Source organism: Dermacentor silvarum, chromosome 11 (genome assembly GCF_013339745.2).
Source record: "Dermacentor silvarum isolate Dsil-2018 chromosome 11, BIME_Dsil_1.4, whole genome shotgun sequence".
Classification (NCBI taxonomy): Eukaryota; Metazoa; Arthropoda; class Arachnida; order Ixodida; family Ixodidae; genus Dermacentor; species Dermacentor silvarum.
Genome location: NC_051164.1, coordinates 29,508,460 through 29,529,134, shown reverse-complemented (window position 1 = coordinate 29,529,134; position 20,675 = coordinate 29,508,460). Strand labels below are relative to the sequence as shown.

At 48.3% G+C, this 20,675-nt stretch overlaps 2 protein-coding genes across 2 annotated transcripts in view; one reads left to right on the top strand and one right to left on the bottom strand.

Moving 5' to 3' along the window:
* LOC119432481 (uncharacterized) overlaps nucleotides 1-20,675 on the bottom strand; it is a 53,577-nt gene that overhangs the window by 6,761 nt on the left and 26,141 nt on the right. The window lies entirely within an intron of this gene.
* LOC125941513 (uncharacterized) lies at nucleotides 784-13,112 on the top strand. The gene is made up of 5 exons (XM_049658955.1): nucleotides 784-1,264; nucleotides 2,573-2,863; nucleotides 7,017-7,202; nucleotides 9,988-10,167; nucleotides 12,775-13,112. The coding sequence occupies exons 1-5, from the start codon at nucleotides 917-919 to the stop codon at nucleotides 13,009-13,011; spliced, it is 1,242 nt and encodes a 413-aa protein (XP_049514912.1). The 5' UTR covers nucleotides 784-916; the 3' UTR covers nucleotides 13,012-13,112.

Sequence of the window (20,675 nt, the reverse complement as noted above, 5' to 3'; positions counted from 1 at the left end):
AAGTTTTCTCCCTATATTGTAGCGTAGATGACGTCGCTACTTCTTCCGCCCCGGAGAAATGATGCGAGCGCGCAGGAGATCCGTAGACATTTCCCTGCTCTTGATCACCCCATTTCACTATTTTGCAAGTGGAAGTCAATTTCAATATTTATTAAACGTTTAAGCACGACAGATAAATATGAATGAAAGAAACGATTATTTTTCGCCCAAACGTGCAAAGTAAACCGAGAATTAAGGTATTCCGCGAAAAGAAAGAATATTTTGTGGAAACTTTTACAGCAACAGGACGGGCAACACTAGGCGGAACACTGGAGGTGAGCTTCACCCCAAGCTTTCTATGGTGTTTTGTGGAACTTGTACCGACATTTCTCGTCAGATGTGAAAGGAGGTGTACATTGCATTTGCTGCAGCCGGGGATGTTGCACCGGTCTTTCTCCACTGACAGTGGTGATAATGACGATTCCTTTTATAATGGCACGAACACACTGTTGGTAGGCAGGCCACAAACCGGGTGGTAATATGACGAACGAAAGAAATGAATTGCTACCTGTAACTTCGTACTGTAACTGAAACTAGGAAAAAAAATAATTTACTGGCGTGCTGCAAAACTTGTAGATGCAGAATCTGGAAAGTTTTCTCTTAAGCATGGTCACGTTTTAGACCGTCCATCTTCTGCCTTTTCCCACACAGGGCAGATGATAAGAAGAAGAAGTAACATTCACCTTTCAGTTAGTCTGACTGCTCGCTCGCGTAGTAATCTAGTTATTGCAACATTTTTTTTTTACTTTGCCTTTCCCGTTTTCAAATAAGAATTTTCTTTAGCTACCCGCTGCCGCCCGATTCTTGGTCTATCCAACTTGTGGGTGCGAGTAATGACAGATCATCACCATCATCATCAAGAAGGTCGGGGCTCGGAATGGCGGCGTGGGCGCCGCTTCGGCTGCTGATCGCCTTCGCGGCGTCGTCTGCCGTTCTGCGGCAGGCGGCGGCGACCGAAGGCGGCGGCGGCGGCGGATTCTACCGCCCAGAGGCGGGAGCCGACTACTACGGCGCGGCGCCGGACCGAGCCGACCTGGACGACGTTCCGCCGCCGCCGCCGGGCAGCGCCCTGGCGATGCGCGGTCGCCCCGCCAGGGAAGGCGCCGGTCGCCCGAGGGTGCCGCCCATGGCGGCCGCACAGCCGCGGTGCCGCGAAGACGCCTACCTCGAGCTGCGCTCCATGTGCGAGCGCAACCTGGACGAGATCATGCGCCTCTACACCAAGGTATGGGTGGGCCACACGCCGACGTGCACTCGCCGCGCATGCGCGACTGCGCATGTTATATGCGGAGCGCATAAGCAGTCGGGGATCAAATGCGGGGTACTTAAAGCGGACAACCTTGACATACGAGTTTGCAGGGTACGTGAGATTGTTACAATGCTTACGAGAGTTTTGCACGCGTCCCACTCATGAACTAGTGGTGTATGTTGGAATACACTGTGTATCACAGCAATCTTGTCCGGTTTAAATAATAGTAGGTCGCGTTTAAAGAACTTTCATATCTTTATTTGTAGCCGATTTACAGTTTAAACCATTGTACACCTGAGCTTTCTTTCTTTTTAGTTTCGCAACATTCAGCAATTTGTGTAAAAACAATTGACGGCCTAATTAAAAAATCAGCTACATATTAACTTTTATTACGATAACTATTATATGAACACTCCAGGTAAATTTTCGCCGTCACCTGTCACCGTTGCGTGATGTTCCATACAAAGTACACGTGTGATAGGATCCCACCGTGCCCCGCGAGTCGTATGCTGTGGGCGCGAGGAAAAAAGTGCGAGTATGAGCCGAGAAAGATGGTCGCTTGATGCGCGCAGTCCTCCCGCGCGACCAGTATTAGAGGTCACGTGATCAAGCGCGCTCTAGGGGAGGAGAGCACCCGTCTCATCCTCTAGCCCAACCATTGCTGCCCAGGGCTGAGCGCATACGCAGCCCACGTTCCGTATCTCGGAGGCAATATTCGGCGGGTGAAAAGTCTGGGGCTGTGTCAAGATGGCTGGTGGCTTCATACGCGCTCTGCCCCGTGCGCTTAATGTTGACGGTCACGCAATCTCACGTTTCCGAGATGTGGTGAAGGGCGAGGCAGCAAGAAGAAGCGTTGCTGCCATAACTCCTCATCGTGCCAGCGTTGTGACAGCCAGTGTTCATGGTCATCAAGTGATATCTGTTCACGTTTGCCAGTGCGAACGGAAAATGTGCTAGCTAATTTATTAGTACGCGAATGTTTACCGCAATTTGTACGACCGATAAAACTACGAACCTTACGTCATGTAGTTGTCTAATACTTACATTACTAACTTTGCTATTGCTATTAATGCTTCGCTTTCCGGGCGATACTGCGACTGCTTTTTCTTCCAATTGCGACAACCCTCATGCAATTTGTTACAGTGGATGCCGAGAAAAACGATTTTCCGTTTCCATTTAAATAGGTGCACCGGAGCTAAAACTTGTACGCAAGGGTTAAACAAATGAATAAATGCTGATGATGACGGGAACTACTACGCCCTGGCCAACGCGATCGGTTCGCAGGGCGACCACGCGCAGTCCTGCCAGCGTCTGCACCAGTACACGTCGTGCGTGGGCAAGGCATTGAACCGCACCCGTTGCCACCGGCTGGCTGACCTGGCGATGCGCGAGCGCCAGAGGATGCGCTCCAACGTGAACGACTACAACTGGAGCTGCTCCACCAGCAGCAGCCGCCAGGAGTACGCCAGTGGCGCCGGAGGAAACTGCGACGGAAAGGAGCTCATCAACCACCACATGCGGTGCGGATCCACGTTCCAGAACTTCGTCGGATCCATCAACGTGTACAAGGAGCAGGTAAGACGTTCCCGAATGTTCGGGAGAGTCGGCTGGTAGTATTTCAGTACCGCAACCCGTAATGAGTGAAGAAACATCTTAAGACAGAATTCATCAACCGTGACTAAGTACGCGAATAGCCGAAACGCGTCACGTATGGGCCGGGTACTGCAGCCGGGCTCCTCTCTGGACACCCAGCGCCATCTGGCGGCGCCGCCACGAAGTCCGCGCATACCCAGTGACACAAGTTGGCGTCGAAGCGGTTCATTGAAGAGCAGCAGATACCCTGGGAGACATGCCCAGTGGCACATACCGACGTGAACTATAGCCACATATTAGACCGCACTACCTTCGGGATCGGCCAACATTTTTGGTTGGATAGGTGGATAGCCGGAGAGAAAAATGGGCTTACATTGCCAAGAATGCTACTCGCATTAATATAGAAGAGCCGTGAGCGCTGAACTTACAAGTGACAGTATCATTCTTGGGGAACGTCACGCAATTTGCTGTATGTATGTATGTATGTATGCATGTATGTATGCATGTATGTATGTATGTATGTATGTATGTATGTATGTATGTATGTATGTATGTATGTATGCATGTATGTATGCATGTATGTATGCATGTATGTATGCATGTATGTATGCATGTATGTATGTATGCATGTATGTATGCATGTATGTATGCATGTATGTATGCATGTATGTATGCATGTATGTATGTATGCATGTATGTATGTATGTATGTATGTGTGTGTGTGTGTGTGTGTGTGTGTGTGTGTGTGTGTGTGTGTATGTACGTATTTATGTATGTATGCATGCATGCATGCATGTATGCATGCATATGCCACATTCTAATATCTTTCACCGCCATTCGTCAACAAAAAAAATTACACCATCTTCCCGTAGGGGAACCCTGAGTAGTATGCGAAGCAGCCATGGGGTTCGACTCAAGGTAGATTTATCAGCTGTATAAACTTGGACATGCAGCAGCACCAGCAACGCGTAGAACTGTTGTCGACGACGTCGGCGTTTTGCCCGCGTTCGCACCGAACGCGCGCGGCGTTGGTGACTGTTGCCGGTGCCTCTGGGGCGCCTACCGTCGCGCCTCTAACCTAAACTGCTTCGCATTATCGCGCGCGGAGCCGCAGGTGTTGCCATTTGTTGCGCAATCCGGAGAGGAGAGGAGCGTCGGAGGGGAGAGGAGGAATGCCGAGAGAGGAAATGAGACAAGGAGAGGAGGGAGGAGAGAAGATGAGACAAGGAGAGGATAGGAGGGGAGGAGGATGCGCATGCGCAGTAGGGGTGTGGACGCCGCACGGCGGATAGATGGATGGATGGAGGGAGGGAGTGACATAGCCCCGACCATAAGATGCTTCGCATCTAAAATACATCTTTTAAAATTTATCCGGTGCCGGGTGGCACTGAACCCGGGTCACAGTGTTACTTGAGAAAGATAACAGCCCGAAGCTTTAGCGGGCTGCGCCACAAATGGCCGCGGGGAGGCAGGGATTATGTCTCTGTGTTAGCACGCACCGTCGTGCCACGCATCTCAAGAGATCACACGCGGACTTGGCGGTGGCACCACTAGGTGGTGCGGCGTGTCCTGAGGTAAGCGCCAGAGAGGAGCTGCATGTATTCGCCTTGAGATAAATGACGCGTTCCCGCGGTGGCAATATACGGTGCGTGTCTACGTTGCTTCAGTGCTAATCGCATTAACATCGACAGTCATCGTGAGATGTATTGTGCCGGAACGTTTGATGCGAACCATTCTTTGTCTCATTCTTGACACTTTCGCAGTAGGTAGATTCCCGTATCGACCGCCTCGCTTTAATAAAAAGAACAAAATTGGCGGTCACTTTAGCAAACGCCAAAGAGGGTGAACGCGAAATACTGCGCCCTCTAGAGACATTCATTAAATTACTTGACATTCTCATTCGAATGCGTTGTTACTTCTAATTACTTTTTTCCCACCAAAGGTCATGGGCTCGAATGCCGTAATATACGCTACCTTAATGACCTTGTCTTAATTAACTTCGCCCTAATTAACATCAAAGGTCGTGAGTTCGAGTGCCTTCATCATCATCATCATCATCATCTATATTAATTAACTGCGTCTTAATTACCTTAACACCAAAGGTCACGGGTTCGAATCCTACATAAGTTCGAGGGTTCGACTCCTGCCGAAGGTCGTGGGTTCGTGTGCCTGAATGAACTCTATCTCAATTAACTTTATCTTAATTAAGATAGAGTTAATTCAGGCACTCGAACGGCGAACGCGCGAGCAGTGGCACGAGCGCGAGGGGCAGTATGAGAACGCTGGCATGATGAGTGGCATCGGAGTCATCTGTGGAACAAGACGACGAATGCGCGAACATGTGACCACGTGACTTTTTGTACCTTTGGTGTAGCCGCCGCGCTTTCGCTCAAGGACTTCGAAGCTCGACTGAACAATGAGACATATAAGGCTTTCCCCTTAATAATGTATGACCGATGGCGGAATCGAAGCTCTGTCGTCGAGCACAGCAAGCCTATAGTGCTCCAGCCATTTGGCCACGATCGCAGTATACTTCCGTTGTTCCAAAGCCAACCAGCTCTTTAAAACGCTTGGCGCGTGTGCCCCATGCCAGTGCCTCTTCTTTTCTTGCGTCAGCTCGCGCTCCGAGGCGCCGTGTTGTGTTAGACTGCACTATCTCCGGGACCAGCCTACTTGCCTCCGTAATTTCCTCGTAGCAACCTAGGTATAAATAGCGCGACGTTGTACTGACTTCATGATCACCCAAGTTAATCGCGCTTTAACATTTCTCCGCCTGAGAACGCACGTAATCGTCGTTTCGCATACACCACACGACGTAGATTACGTACGATTACGTACGACGTATATACGTACGATTGCATAACACGTAGTCGATTATGACCTGACAATCTGTGTTTCTCTCGTTTACGCTCGTGCGCTACCCACGTAGAAGCCAACAGCTGCCCCGTAAGGTCGCGTCGAACGGCTGGTCCCAAAAATCAGGGCGTTGCCGCCATACGATCGTCTTCAACGTGGTCGTCGTCGTGCTGGAGTCGGCACAGGCACGTACGCTCACGAACTCCCCCCCCCCCCCCCCCCCCCCCACACACACACACACACCCATCTCAATTTATACAAACACGTTAGACCACCTGGCATCTCTCTGAAGTACCCCAAACAATGCGGCATTGCAAGGTACCTGCAAAATGCTTTGCATAAAGTCATTCCCACAGTGTGCGGCATCCGCACAATATTTTCTTATATATTACGTGGAACCTGTGAATTCAGTCAGGCTGCTAATGTGGGCGAGTTGGTTATTCGTATTAAACTTGTCTTAGCACTGAGATACGTTAACAAGTGTCACAAAACTCATTTCGATCGCTTCGTGTGCGTGTCTGTCAGCACTTAAACAAGTGCCCGTGAATTACTTTTATAACTCTGTGAACAAAGCAAAAACACAGCTCAGTTGACACGTGCTGACAGAGAAATTATGAATTAGCTTGCGTGATAAATTAAGACGCAGACGACGAGCCCACACACAGCTAACTCTTCCGATCTTGCTATGGTTTCTGCTTCTGTAATCTGGCGCGTCGGTTGACTGTGATTACAATCGAAAATATCATGTTTGTCGAAGTCAGGGGCACAACCACAACTCTTGCAGTGTAAAACAAGTTAGCGACCGGCTGCGGTTTTTATATTTAACATCGTTGTTATACCCCCGCCATCTGTCGTTCAGGACAGTCTCCCATTTGCCTGTTCCAGACTCCCGTTTCTCTTTTTTTTTTTAAATTCTATTTTGTCGTCACTCATTCTCAGTTACGGAAGTGTCATAAAAAACATCAGTTACGACGCTCTACTGCGAGGGACAGCGGAGGGAAGCATCGCTGCGAATTGCCGCGCGACTGGCCGCTCGAGGCACTTTGCGTGTATTCGCGGGGTGCTTTCACGCTCGGAAAAACACTTTTATGTTGCACGTATTGAGCAGCAGAAAGGTGTATCGTGAGTTTCCCACGTTTGTCTACAATCTTCTCATTGACACTTTTTATCTAATTATAATATTAGGTTGATTGATTAATTAAGTCTAATTATGTAATTAGGCGGAAAACAAATAATCTGAGTATTTCCAAGCTGGTGTAACACGCGAGCGTCGTTTCAGGCGAAGGCGTGCCGCGCGGTGCGCGACTACAAGGACTGCGTGAAGCCCATCTTCCAGAACGAGGATTGTCATGGCAACCAGGAGCTGATGGACCGGCTCCTGCGGTTCTCGCACACCGTGCTCAAGGAGTACAGCTCGGCCTGCGCGGAGCAACAGCAACGCAGAGGAGGAGGAGGAGAGTACCAGGTGCGTACACTGTACGCCACGCAGCTAAGGGGGCGCCGCGTACCCCGGTGTCTATTCTTTCTTTTTCTATTTTACTTTTCCTTCTGTCATTGCTAGGATGGAACCTCTAGGTCTACCCACTACAAAGGAAAACGCATCGTGCCATCAATCACCACCACCATCAACAAAGAATGCACTGCGGTCAATTAGCCAGACTTTGAAGCGTGGCCTGCCGCGATATCATTCAACTACCCTCGTCGCCACAAACAGCGTTGAATGCTTCCTTCACAAAGAACTAAATACGGCTAACAAAGATTATCTTATCAGCTACCACAGGAAGCGAATAAATTGACGGTGTCGAGCATTCACTTTTCAGATCTTGTAGAATGCACTTTGGTGTTTATTAAAAGTAAATGTATTAATGGAAGAGTCGAACGATAGCTCTCTATAGCTTTGGCTGCTTACAGTCGGGGGAGGCTGGTGACTGAGGGAGTAAAGGGTCAAGGAAATACAAAGGAGTAAAAAAGGAAACTCTGCATTTGAGATCTTATTATTGCGCATCTCCACGAATTTCTTATTCAATCTTCAACCACATAACACTCTTTCGTAATTCACTTCCATCAGTGCAAACTCGTTTAAGTTACTTACATGATTCGGGTTGTCGCTGCTTCAGTGTTGCTAGACGGCATTTCATTTGTGGTGTTTTGCTGCCTCTAATATTTCAACATATTGGCCATCTATAAAGTACTGAGTATATCTGTGTCACGTTACTTTATTTGCATTGCGCCCTCCACCAGACGTGCAGGGTAGTGCGAACATGGTGATGCAGACAGCCGCTGTTATTCATTACTTCCTCGATCAACATTATGGTGATGCAAATTGATTATGATTACTATTGAAAAGTTGCCTTGAATAAACAGTTAATTTACACACACACACACACACACACACACACACACACACACACACACACACACACACACTATATATATATATATATATATATATATATATATATATATAGTTGAACGAGAAGAAGAGAAAGTGTGTGGCCAAATATTGTAAGCCACAACCATGTGAAGTCAACAAATCACGAAGGCAAGGTTTCATTCCTTGGCTTCATTATCCGTTGGCTTCATGTGGTCGCAGCACATATATTCAAGAATACAGGTTAATGGATCCGGTGCAACATGCAGTTGAACACCACCACCAAACGTACAAAATACAACTTTACTAACGTGTCGATCGGCTGCGTCACTCTGACAAAGGTAGGAGTCCTAGTGCTTAAAGTCAAGGGACGACCGGGGGGGGGGGGGGGCAGCCGCCCCCCCCCCCCCGCCCCCCTTCATTTTTTAAGAGGGGCATCAGCTCCCCCTCGGCAGGTCACTGTGCCACTGCGGCACCCATTCGATAAGCGCTGGAGGTGATTTTATTACAAGCAGTGCCTTGTGGGCGGCAATTGTAACTTTTTTCGATTAATGATTTAATCGCGATTAATTGGTTGATGTGGCATGAGCAAAAACAGGAAATCAGGTATGGTCGTACTGCTGCATGCATTTTTCCGAGGCACTGCACATGACGGTCACCACCCTTGTTCGACTAAAATTCTTGGCACAGCATACTGTTTCATAAAGCTATACCTGAGCGTGAAGCTACCTGGTAGTCAATCAGTGAAGGTTCTACTTGGTTTCTTTACGTTACCAGTTAAATTTCATTCGTTTAGTTGTGCATTATGAGTGCTGTGTTATACCAAGGACGCATGCATTTTGTCCACGTGTGTAGGTGTGAAACCATAAAATATGTTGTAGTGTCTGAGGATGTCAATAAAGCAAGGCAACTGTAGTTCTGTGTTGCTGCTAAACTTATTTGCTTCGGTTTCACATATCGTTAACCCTTCGCCTCCCGAGTTATTATTGAAAAAAAAAGTTTCAAAAATGAATTTTTTGCTAAGTGCTTAATTGAATCGGAACGTTAAACAATATATTTATTCGCATAACACCCGTTAGCACCGTAGTGGAGAACTGGGCATTAATTTCGACCACTTAGGTTTCTTTAACGTGCACCCACACGATACACGAAGGTTGTTGAATTCCACCCCATGCATCGAAACGCAACCGCGGTGGTCGGGAAATATATCCGGTGACCACGTTTGTATGCGCATGTCTGTGTTGTCAGTTTCTTTTGGTTTTGCTGTTGTTTTCATTTGTAGATTCACGATCACCCAACAAGCGCACCTATTACAAGGTTGCGCTTTTGTCCCTGCTACCACCTGCAGCAGTGTGCTGATGTGGGCCGGTTGGCATACTAGGAACAAACAGCGCAGAATAAAGGACAAAGTGTACACAGAGCTAACAGCCAATCCTTATTGCCCATCGGCTGAAATGTGCACGAAAAACTTACAGCACAACTAAAAGGATATCGGCGAATTCCCTGCCGCTATCAGACCCGCTATCTCCTACATGATAAATAACCAAACTCGCTGCGTCACCCTTACGCATTGTTACAAATATGGAATAAAGATTGATTGTGAGTGCGGTGAGCATCGCCCTCCACTATACTACCCGTTTTTAGCGCCCTTCGTTCACCCTTCCCTGTACTGCTGGCATTGCATCTATGTCAAATACAGAAGAAAAAGAAAGAACGAAAGAGAGAGAGAAAAATTGTTTTATGGGCGCAAAAGTGACCATGGCTATGATGCGCCAATTGCAAGACAATATGAATGAATGAATGAATGAATGAATGAATGAATGAATGAATGAATGAATGAATGAATGAATGAATGTAATTCCCCTTTGTCATCGTGTAGGACGCTCCTGGCGGAAGCGGAGGCGGAAGCGGCTTCGACGATGACGACGGTGGCGTGGGCACCGGGTTCTGCCGCTTCGAGCAGCTGCGCCAGAAGACGCTTCAGTGCCAGCGCGAAGGCTACAGCGTCATACGAACCCGGGACGCGCACGCAAAGGCCGACATCTGCGAGGAGCTCAAGGTATGTATGTAATTAAAAAAGTACATTAATTAACTTGAACACTTTAGTTTCTGCGGGCTCATTGTAATTTGGGAATTGAAGTAAGCTCTTTGTACAAACCGTAGCAACTTTTGGATTCGGAAAAGCGCGATTACCCGCGGAACTGTGGCACGACGAATTTCGGCTATCAGAGTGCGCGACACCGAAACTGGCGGGCCGCAGCGAGCGCTCAGCCGCGCCCCTCCAGGCGACTTCCTGCTGACGTCACCAAGCAGCCGGCCATTAGCGCGCTGCGACAGCGAGGAGAACGGAGCCACAGCACGCTGGCTGTCCACTGCTGGTTGACCGTAAGGAGCGAAATCTTTAATGCGAAAGCATTATAAGCCACATTACGCGATAATCCGGCGTCGGCGGCGGCGTGACCGGGCGATGGTACCAAAAATGGCCGACGGCGCAAAGAGTAAAAAATGTCACAGTTTCGCCCTAAGGGCGAAGCAATGAATGCGATAGCAACACAGCAATGTCATACGAAGTAAGGTGAGCGGCTTTGGTAGCAATATGAATTGTAGTAAACATGAGCTGATTAAGTAAGCAGGTGTGCTGCGGCGTAAGTAGACCGACATGAAGAGAGACTCGATGACCACGAGAAGGCGCGTGTGAAACGGTGGTGTTGATGAGAAGCGCTTCCCGTGGGCAGCGCGTGCGAAGGGACACACCTGTAGCGCTGCACTGCCGATCCGGGCAGCATTGCATTGTGTAGCGCGCGTTGGAAAATGTGGCCCGACTATTACTAACTGTGGTGTGAGCGCGCACAAACAAACATGGATAGATCACACTGAATGACTGCAGACAACGACTGTCAAAACGCTGGCAGCAAGCGCATATACGCCGCCGCGGGCGAAGGTACGCACGGTCTATCGCTTCAACGGAAACTGAGCGGCGAATGCACATCGCATAAAGGTCAGAGCCGTGTGGAGATAAGCGACGGTGCGAGCGAGCGACGAGCGCGGTTGTTGGCAGAGTAGAAAAGGACTACAATGCTTTCGCATTCCCAGACGTAAAGAGTCGTAAGTGACTCCTGACAGATCACCTCCAATTCGTCTGCCATTGAAGAACACTTTATCATGTAACTCATGACTGCCCAACCCTCACGTTATGCCTCACATCGAGGCTTTTGAGCTATAATAAATAGTAATAAGTAATAATAATTAACGATGATAAACAAGCCCTAAGGGTGGTTTCTGCCTGAATTAAATTTGTTTCATGATCCAGCTCCCGTAGACACCAGTGCCACACTTCCGTGTAGTAATTTTTGCAGGTAATTCCGTCCATACAGGAAGGAAATAAACTGGGAGAGAGCATGAAGCCAGGCAGCCAGCGTTGGAAAGCAAGCCCTTGGTATCTCAGCATCGGCCCAACACGTGACCCGTGATACTGAGCATTATTGGCCGAGAATGTTTGGTTACCGGTAGTTTTATTGCGATAGCCATTATATGGACACTTCAACCGGATTTCTGCCGTCGGCGTCGCCGTCGCCGTGAGGTTCCGTATAGATAAAATCTTCGCCGCGCGCCGTATGCCCCAGCGGAAGCGTGCGAGGACGCGCGCTATCACGCAGAGCGAACGCACTCAATCTCCCACGCGCAAGCAAGGAAGCGGAAAGCCAGCGCCGGAGGGAGCAGGAGGGGGGGGGGGGGGGACTTCTCTGCCAACAACCGCGCTCGTCGCTCGTCCGCACAGTCTCTGATCTCTCCCACGCGTAAGCAAGGAAGCGGGAAGCCAGCGCCGCAGGAAGTGGGGGGGGGGGGGGGGGGGGCGCACTTCTACGCTGCCAACAACCGCGCTCGTCGCTCGCTCGCACCGTCGCTTATCTCCACACGGCTCTGACCTTTATGCGCCGTGCATTCGCCGCTCAATTTCCGTTGAAGCGATAGACCGCACGTACCTTCGCCCGTTGGTGCGGCGTATGCGCTTGCTGCCAGCGTTTTGACAGTCGTTGTCTGCAGTCATTCAGTGTGATCTATTCATGTTTGTTTGTGCGCGCTCACACCATGCTTGTTCATTCAGTTAGTAATAGTCGGGCCACATTTTCCAACGCACGCTACACATGCAATGCTGCCCGGATCAGCAGTGCAGCGCTACAGGTGTGTCCCTTCGCACGCGCTGCCCACGGGAAGCGCTTCTCATCAACACCACCGTTTCACACCCGCCTTCTCGTGGTCATCGAGTCTCTCTTCATGTCGGTCTACTTACGCCGCGGCACACCTGCTTACTTAATCAGCTCATGTTTACTACAATTCATATTGCTACCAAAGCCGCTCACCTTACTTCGTATGACATAGCTGTGTTGCTATCGCATTCATTGCTTCGCCCTTAGGGCGAAACTGTGACATTTTTTTTAATCGATGCACGCTCGTTCGGCTGCCCTACCGTAGCTCTGCCTGTCGAACGGGAACGCTAAAAACCCACCGCGTGTTCTCGCTTGACGATCACGTGTTGGGCCAGTACACTTGGCTTCAACGGTGTTGCGCAACGCTCCTCCCCCTGTTACCTCCCTGCACGATTCTGCCGTTCTCCGACATAACCTGCGGGTTAATTTACCGCGGCCTGTCGTCTGTGGCGCCGCAGGTGTTCAAGGACTGCGCCGTGGCCGCATTGAAGGCGACTCACTGCAGCCGGGAGAAGAACGCGCGCCAGTACGTGATCGGCGCCGTGCGAGAGTCCTTCCAGCGGTTCGGCATCGAATGCACGGGACTGTGGAACGCCGCCGCCTCGACGCACTCGGCCGCCACGCCCGGCGCAGCGGCGCGCGCGCTGCTCGCCCTGACGCTCACGCTGGCGCTGCTCTGGGGGGCGCCACCGTAGTGTAGTCGCCCGAGCAAAATTATACGCCACTTCCACAGATGCTGCAACCCGCTGCTTGGTTCACTTGCGCCGAAACGCCACGGTCCCCTTATGACGTAATCGATGGTTCGGATAAAAACTTAAGTACAAGTATACGCTGTATAGTATAGGCTACCGGCAACTATCGCGTCAAAACAACTTGTGTTTTTGACAATGGCCAGTGACGTATTACTGACATATACTGCCCTTCAGGTAAAAAAAAAAATGGGGAAGAAAGAATAAGAGGAAGGTATGCAGACTGACTTGTTACCCGAGCCAAGTACCTTGAGGGGAATATTGAGTTCGTGTTCTAAATTACAGCTACAGTACGACACAAAAAGTAACCCTAACCGGGATCCTTCTAGAGGGATCCTTCGTTTGGCTGCCTGTATAGTCCACTATATTGAGTGCAGGAGATGAAACGGTAAGAGAACCAAGATGACAACAGACATTACCCACCGGTTGGAAATTAACTTTTGTTATCTGTGTCTACGCTGTATGCGTTTACCTCGTATTTCTTTTCGCATTGCATAGGTACAAATGTAGAAAAGAAAAGGAAATACGTTGAAACAAGAGTCTTTCGCACCACCTGCAATGCCTCGGTTAGATATAATTGTCACGTACACAGATGAAAATATTTCAGTACTGTAGGTACTAAACGATTACTAACCTTAGACACTGTTATTCGTGATATTCGTCGATGATGGAAAGAGTTTCGTAGCGAAGTGTTGAGCCCCCGTTTATTTCTCCCTCATTTTTTTTTCGCAAACGACAAATATTACGATATATGTGTAATTTCGCGTAATGCCTCAGTACTGTAATATATTTTTTATTGTTATATGTTGCACAATAGGAGGTGTTTGGATATTTTGGAAGCGAGTTTAGACACTTCACCATGCCTCTATGCCGAAGAATATCCCCAGAATATTCTCTAAGCGGAAGCCTATGAACTTTTCGCTTCAATGAACAACAATGACGAAGTGACTGAAAAATCTTATCACCAACTTGGGGCTGGGTATGTGAAACTTGGTATGTGCCGTCCTCCAATGAACCTCTCTCACGCCAACTTTCTGTCGCATACCCAGTGACACTGGGTATGGGCCGCGCCTCAATGAAATAAAAATCCTTTAATATTTATCCACTGCTTGCCATAATTGAACCCCCGTCCGACAATTCCGACAAATCTTGTCTTATATTCACACGCGCGCCACGCGCGGACTTTGTGGGGGCACCGCTAGATGGCGCAGCGCGTCCATTGGGAAGCGCGAACAAGGAGCCCGGCTGCAGTAGTGCTACTAGCGCTAACGCCGACATTCACCGTGACTTGTGTTGTGCAGGGATCTTTAGGTATTTATTCTGAAAAGAAGACATTTTGTCGAATCTAGCCCTAATTTGCTTCATGGTGTTGGTACGAACTTCAGGGGGGGGGGGGGGCACTGCTCCCCTGAAATAAAATTCGTGGTGCCCTCTAAAACGCCCTAATGTTATTCTACGTGCATCGCGACACCTTAGTGCCAGGCAGTTCCGGAGCTCCTGCCCAATACACTCAGACTACAACATAAAAGACACTAATTAGCCTGAGTATGTGCACTCTAGCCCTGGATGAGGAAAATGAGAAAAATAAGCACGGAATCATGACGAGGAGAAGGGTGGATCAATATGTTCCCCTAGAATACATCGACGCACAAAACGACAAAACGGAAAGCCAGTTAAGCGCAAGCACATGGCAGTGGAGGTTGCCGTCATTCTGTAGCCGGTTTCTAAGCGTGACGTAATCTCAAATGCCCGTTTCGGGATCCGGAAATAAGCCAGTGTAACAAACACAGGCGAATATGGAAATGCAACAAAGCCTACTGGTCATTCTCGACTTGTTCGTGTTTTAATTTTTATTAATCGCACCCTTTGCCACGCAGTACATTATCGTTAAATAAATGCGTGCAGTCCTTCTCCATAAAGAACCTGCACAAGTGACATGTGGAACTAGTTGTCGATAATTTATGCTGGCAGTGAATTAACCTACGAGGATCACATCCCTGTCATCAATCAGGCACTTGAGAAATCAGCGGAGTACAACCAACCTCTCTGTATGGCTTTCATAGATAAAATGCATCTGATTAGCAGTCATGGAGGCATTGCGTAATCAAGGAGTACAGGAGGCATACGTGAATATCTTGGCATATATATGAAGACTCCACAGCTACCTTAGTTCTCCAAAAGACAAGTAAAAAAGTACCTATTAGGACAAAGGTCAGGCACAGACACACTATCATTTCAACACTATTCACTGCATGCTTAGAAGCAGTAGTCAAGCTATTATACTGGGAAGGAATAAGAGCGAGGATCAACGGCGACAACCTTCGGTTTGCAGATGACATTGTCCTGTTCATAAGTACTGGGGATGAATTGCAACAAATGACTGCGGACCTTAACCGATTAAGTGCAAGAGTAGGATTGAAGAATAATACGCAGAAGACAAAGGTAATTCTTAATAGCACGGCAAGGGAACAAGAAGCCATAATCAGCAGTCAATCTCCAAAGCCTGTGCATGAATACGTTTGTTAAATTATGGGGTTTTACGTGCCAAAACCACGATCTGATTGAGGCGCGCCGTAGTGGAGGACTCCGGAAATTTGGACCACCTGGGGTTCTTTAACATGCACCTAAATCTAAGTACACGGGTGTTTTCGCATTTCGCCCCCATCGAAATGCGGCCGCTGTGGCCGGGATTCGATCCCGCGACCTCATATGTTTGTCTAGGTCAATTACTCACAGAAACCCTGATCGTGAGAAGCAAACTTACACAAGTGTATAAAAATGGGTTGGAGAATATACGGCAGGCATTACAAAGCATTACTACTGTAGTTGAAAAGTGTACAATCATTGCATTCTACTGGTGCTAACTTATGGTGTAGAAACTTGGAGGTTAACAAAGAAGCTCGAGAACAAGTTGAAGGATAGCGCAACGAGCGATGGAACGAAAAATGTTAGGCGTAACGTTAAGAGACAGGAAGAGAGCGGTGTGGATCAGAGAACAGACGGGGATAGCATATATTCTAGTTGACATTAAAAGGAAGAAATTGAGCTATTCGAGCCATGTAATGCGTAGGGCAGATAACTAGTGGACCATTACTGTGACTAGGTGGTGTGATGAAATAAAAAAAAAATGCAGGTACATTTTGGAATCGTCTATACTCCAGGGGCCGTATTCTGAAACGTTCGCCTAGGCGAAATCAGCGTGCGCGCTGATTAGCTGGTTGAGCAAAATTGAATGACGTCGGGCTCAACCACCCAATCAGCTCATCCAATTTTGCTAAAACAGCCAATCAGCGCACGCCTGAAAGCGAAAAAAGAAATTTCGCCTAGGCGAACGTTTCAGAATACCTGGACAACTTTTCTTGGCTATGAAGCGAAGGCTACGACACCAAAGCGCGCCTATTGCGCCGCTGCTGAAAGTAGTACCGCAGTTTGTTCACGTTTTCTTACATGACAAAACAGACATTATTTTAAAAATTTTTATAGAACATATTTCAAAAGATCCGTAAGATTGATCAGTAAGCTACTGATGTGTTATTGTATCTTTAGTTTGCCCTTTCCAGTTTTCACGTGCGCGAGACCATCGCATGTTCTACGCATTCCACAAAAGCAAGATGGCTATTTGGTCTTCTGGTGAGTGTTCGTTGCTAGCTGTCCCGCTTGTCACCTTCCTCGAGAGGCTGATGAACAGCTGCAGCAATAAAAGACTGTCGAAGCCCAAAAACAAGTAGTTACAATGTCTACACGGAAACCAAGCGAACGCATCTGAATATGACAAACGTCCGCATGTGCAGAAGGCAGGAGCGAGCCGACATGCTGCGCCGGCTCCACCGGTGCCGGCGTCGGTTGCGCATCCTAGTCCTAACCGACGCCGATGTCACCGGGCCGCTTCTTGGCTCTGACGCATGCTGCTGCGTTTCTCGCTGTTCGAAACTCGGCACGTATCGTATGTGCATAAACATCGCTTAGGTTCAAAAAGTCGCGCCGAGTTATACGTCTCTGCATTCACTGAAGTAAAGGAGGTATGAAAGATCAGAAAAATTGAAACCGAAACCGGGGCAAAACTCACCCGGACTACATTGCGTACATGTGCAAAAGCTCCACCCCCATTGCTTTCGCTTCATGGCCGAGAAACGTTGTCAGGCTAAACATCGGCTCTACCATTGCAGCGCGCTCAGGCAGGTGGGAATCGAGCTCACTGATGTATTCACAACGTCGAATAAAGATTTTGATTTGATGTCAAGGGGAAGCCAACTGTGAGAATGAGGCGTGAGAGAGGCCGTTAAAAGGGTAGCGGTACAACTGCTTCGCGTCCTTTTTGGGGTTAAAAGAAAGGTCCTGAGCCTGTAAAGCAAAGTAAATATAGTGACAAGCCTCAGAGCGTCGTAAATAATTTATTTTAATAGGTTTTCTGCAGCAAGTTTCGGTTTCGTTTCCCTGGAGGGTGAAGTCATGACGCGGCATGCGGTCACGTGGAAGCACATTGCGGCGTTTTCCCACTCGTTCCGGCTCGCTTGGTCGTCCGCTATGCTGCTACGTCGACACTCACAATGAGCAGCAGCGTACTAGGCGATACTAAGATGCTAAGAGAGTATCAAAACATCGCATCGTCTTGGCCCTACGTGACCACATACTGAGTCCTTGACGTCACAACACAGCATACGCCTAGGAAACGAAACCGAAACTGACTGTGGAAGACCAATTAAAATAAATTGTTTACGGCGCTCTGAGGCCTGTCACCATATTTTCTGGGGTTTACAGGTCTAGGGCCTTTCTTTTAACGATCTTTTTAACATGATTGCTGAAAATATTCATGCCAGTACCCTTTAAAGAAACTAACGACTAGGGTGATTTGAAAGAAGCTTGGGAAATACAGCCGGCCCCGTCACGCCCAGACTTTATTTTAGAATGGTCCACACATGACCGAACATTTAATTTATATTTTAGCTCCCAACAAAGACTACCGAGATTAATAACGCTATATCTCTGTACAGTCCAACACGGAACCGACCCTACTCTCAGAAGCAAACATTGCTAAGCAAGGATAGGCCGAGTGAAGATAAGGTCGCGCAAGAGGAGAGATCCGTGAGAACAAAGGAAAACTCGCGAAGCCAAAAGCAAATAGCAGCGTTACTTTCAGTGCCGAGCAAACTACAGATAAGGCGAAGATAGCGCTTATCACATGCGCTCTCTCTCGTTAAAGCTAAGGTCACGCGGCTGTCGCGCGATGTGCACGCTTTTGCTCATATTACAGCAGAAAATACTGCTCTACACCACGGAGTAAGATAAACAGCAGCGCCGACTCCGCCGCCGCGCAACGCATTCGCTCGGGACAAACCGTGTAACGCTAAATTATACATCGCGTAGCGCCATCTGTCGAGGCGCGTGAAAAACACTCAATAGCTTGCTTCCATGTGCGCATGCGCTGAGTCGCGGAGACCGGCGGCGCAGAACCGGCAGCGCGGCACCCGTAGAGCATGTCGTCTGCTACAAACGTGGACCCTCGGCCGTCTCAATTTGACAGCAATCAAACACAAAAAATATATGCGCACAAATAATAAAAGCGCAAATAAACACGCGGTAGCGCTTTTATGCACGCATACGAAACATTTTTAGATGTCTTTAGAGGAAATAGACGATAAATGATGCTGTACAAAAAGACCCCCCCACGACAGAAGTACTTCTTTTTCACTCCTTTACGTCTGCGCGGAAGCGAAGGTGCGAAATTTTCGTCTTCCTCGCTTTGTTTACCATATCTGCAGTATCTTTATTCGTGCCTGACGGAACAAGGTATCTTGATACTTGTGCGTGAAGAGACTGAGCAACGGGACAGTGTTTTGTTCACGGCTATAAATCTGGTTATGGCAAAGGACGCGAGAAGTTTTCGCTCTTCGCTTCGCCATCTGATCTTCAACTACTGCACCAGTGGCGTCAAAAAATTCCTGAAAGTAAGCGAGCGCTTAAAGCAATGGACAAAATATGTGCGCGACACTTCGAGAAGCAGCTTATTCCTGATAGTTACTTCAGCAAAGACAGAGATGATGTCCTACTAGATGTAAAGAAAGCGCCTCGACTTCGAAGCGGAGCCGTTCCTTCAATTTGTTCAGGGAAGCCTGGCGTAGCTCAATGATGCTGAATGCCAGGAGGAACCAGAAGACGCCAATGCGGAAGGACGAGAGGAGCTCAATTTAAATTTGTCTACAACTACACACAGTGCAGGTGCCTTTCCTTGTCCAGAGACATGCCGTAATGTAGAGAGAGAGAAAGAAAAGGAAAGAAAGACAAGGCGGTTAGCCAGTGTAAATACCGGCTGGCCTCCCTGTAAATTCTCAGCCTTGCCTTCGAGATGATTCCCCAGTTATGCAGACACATAATCAGAGCTTCTCTTGTGAAATAATGAGCAGGAAACACTGGCAGGAACTCCCAGTTATTATGTTTAACCAGAATGTGACGATTCTGCTCGCAAGAGAACCGGGCGACACGAAAAGCACCGCGAGAAACAAAGAAGCAAGCGAAGCATCTTAGCACTTGATGCGTGCTCAGATAAAAAAGAGTGATAAACGTCAGCTTTTGCATACAAACTTAATTTCGCTGTCATCTGTCATTGCTTGAGACCACCCGAACTGCCGTTATATCGCCTTACAATTTGTTATAGTTTTTCTTTCGGTCTTAGTTTCCGTAATTTGTTTATTTTCTGTTCTTGTGCCTTGTAAAGTTCCATGTAAGCCACCTGACAAATGCCCTGCATTCGGCCTGTATAAAATAAATAAAATAAAATGATACATGACTTGTTTCTCCTACTAACGTCACTCCGTGAACCGCAAGAGCTATGTGCGCTACAGGCGTCAGGGCGTGCGCGGAGCAGGCGACAAAACGGATAGGCAAGCAGGCGCCGCGAAAGAGTCTCCGCACCTTTGCTCCTTCGGGTTGTTGGGCCCGCCTCTCCGCTGCAGTCTTTCTTCATTCGTAGCGCCATCTGGCGAACACGCTGTGAAGCAGGAACCGGCGTTTCAGAATGTGTCCCTTCCAGACGAGCGGAGTCGGCGCTCCTGTGTTATTCGTGCTCTACACATAGGCAGTAGGCAGGCCGAGAGAGAGAGAGAGAGAGAGAGAGAGTGGAAAAGAAAGAAAGAGAGAGAGAGAGACGCATTCACGGAGCGGGTCTCCTGGAACGCGGTGTCGGTGTTGCAAGCTGCGCTATGCAACGCGCAGTGACGAGAAGCGCGAAAAGAAATTATCCTCGTCATGAGTAATAGGATGAAAACTTCGCGCTCACTTCCGGAAAATGCTGGGCTACGATCGCCCAGCTTCGCTGTTTGAAGCGTTGCGCGGCCGAGTGCAAGGTTAAGCGTTTTGTTTTATTAAGGCGTCATTTTTTTACTGGGAATGGTCGAAAGTAGCAAAACTGAAAAATAAGTACCGAGTTTTCAACTCTGACTACCTAATTTAAATAATATAATCGCAATTCTGTACACTGCACCTATGTATTACGAAATTTAAAGCGCACTAATTTGATACATTATACGCCGCTCTAAAATTTTCCGGTATTCTTTTTGGGTGAGTAAGACATTTACGAAACTCGCGCTGTGGCATCACGATTCTCACGCACAGCT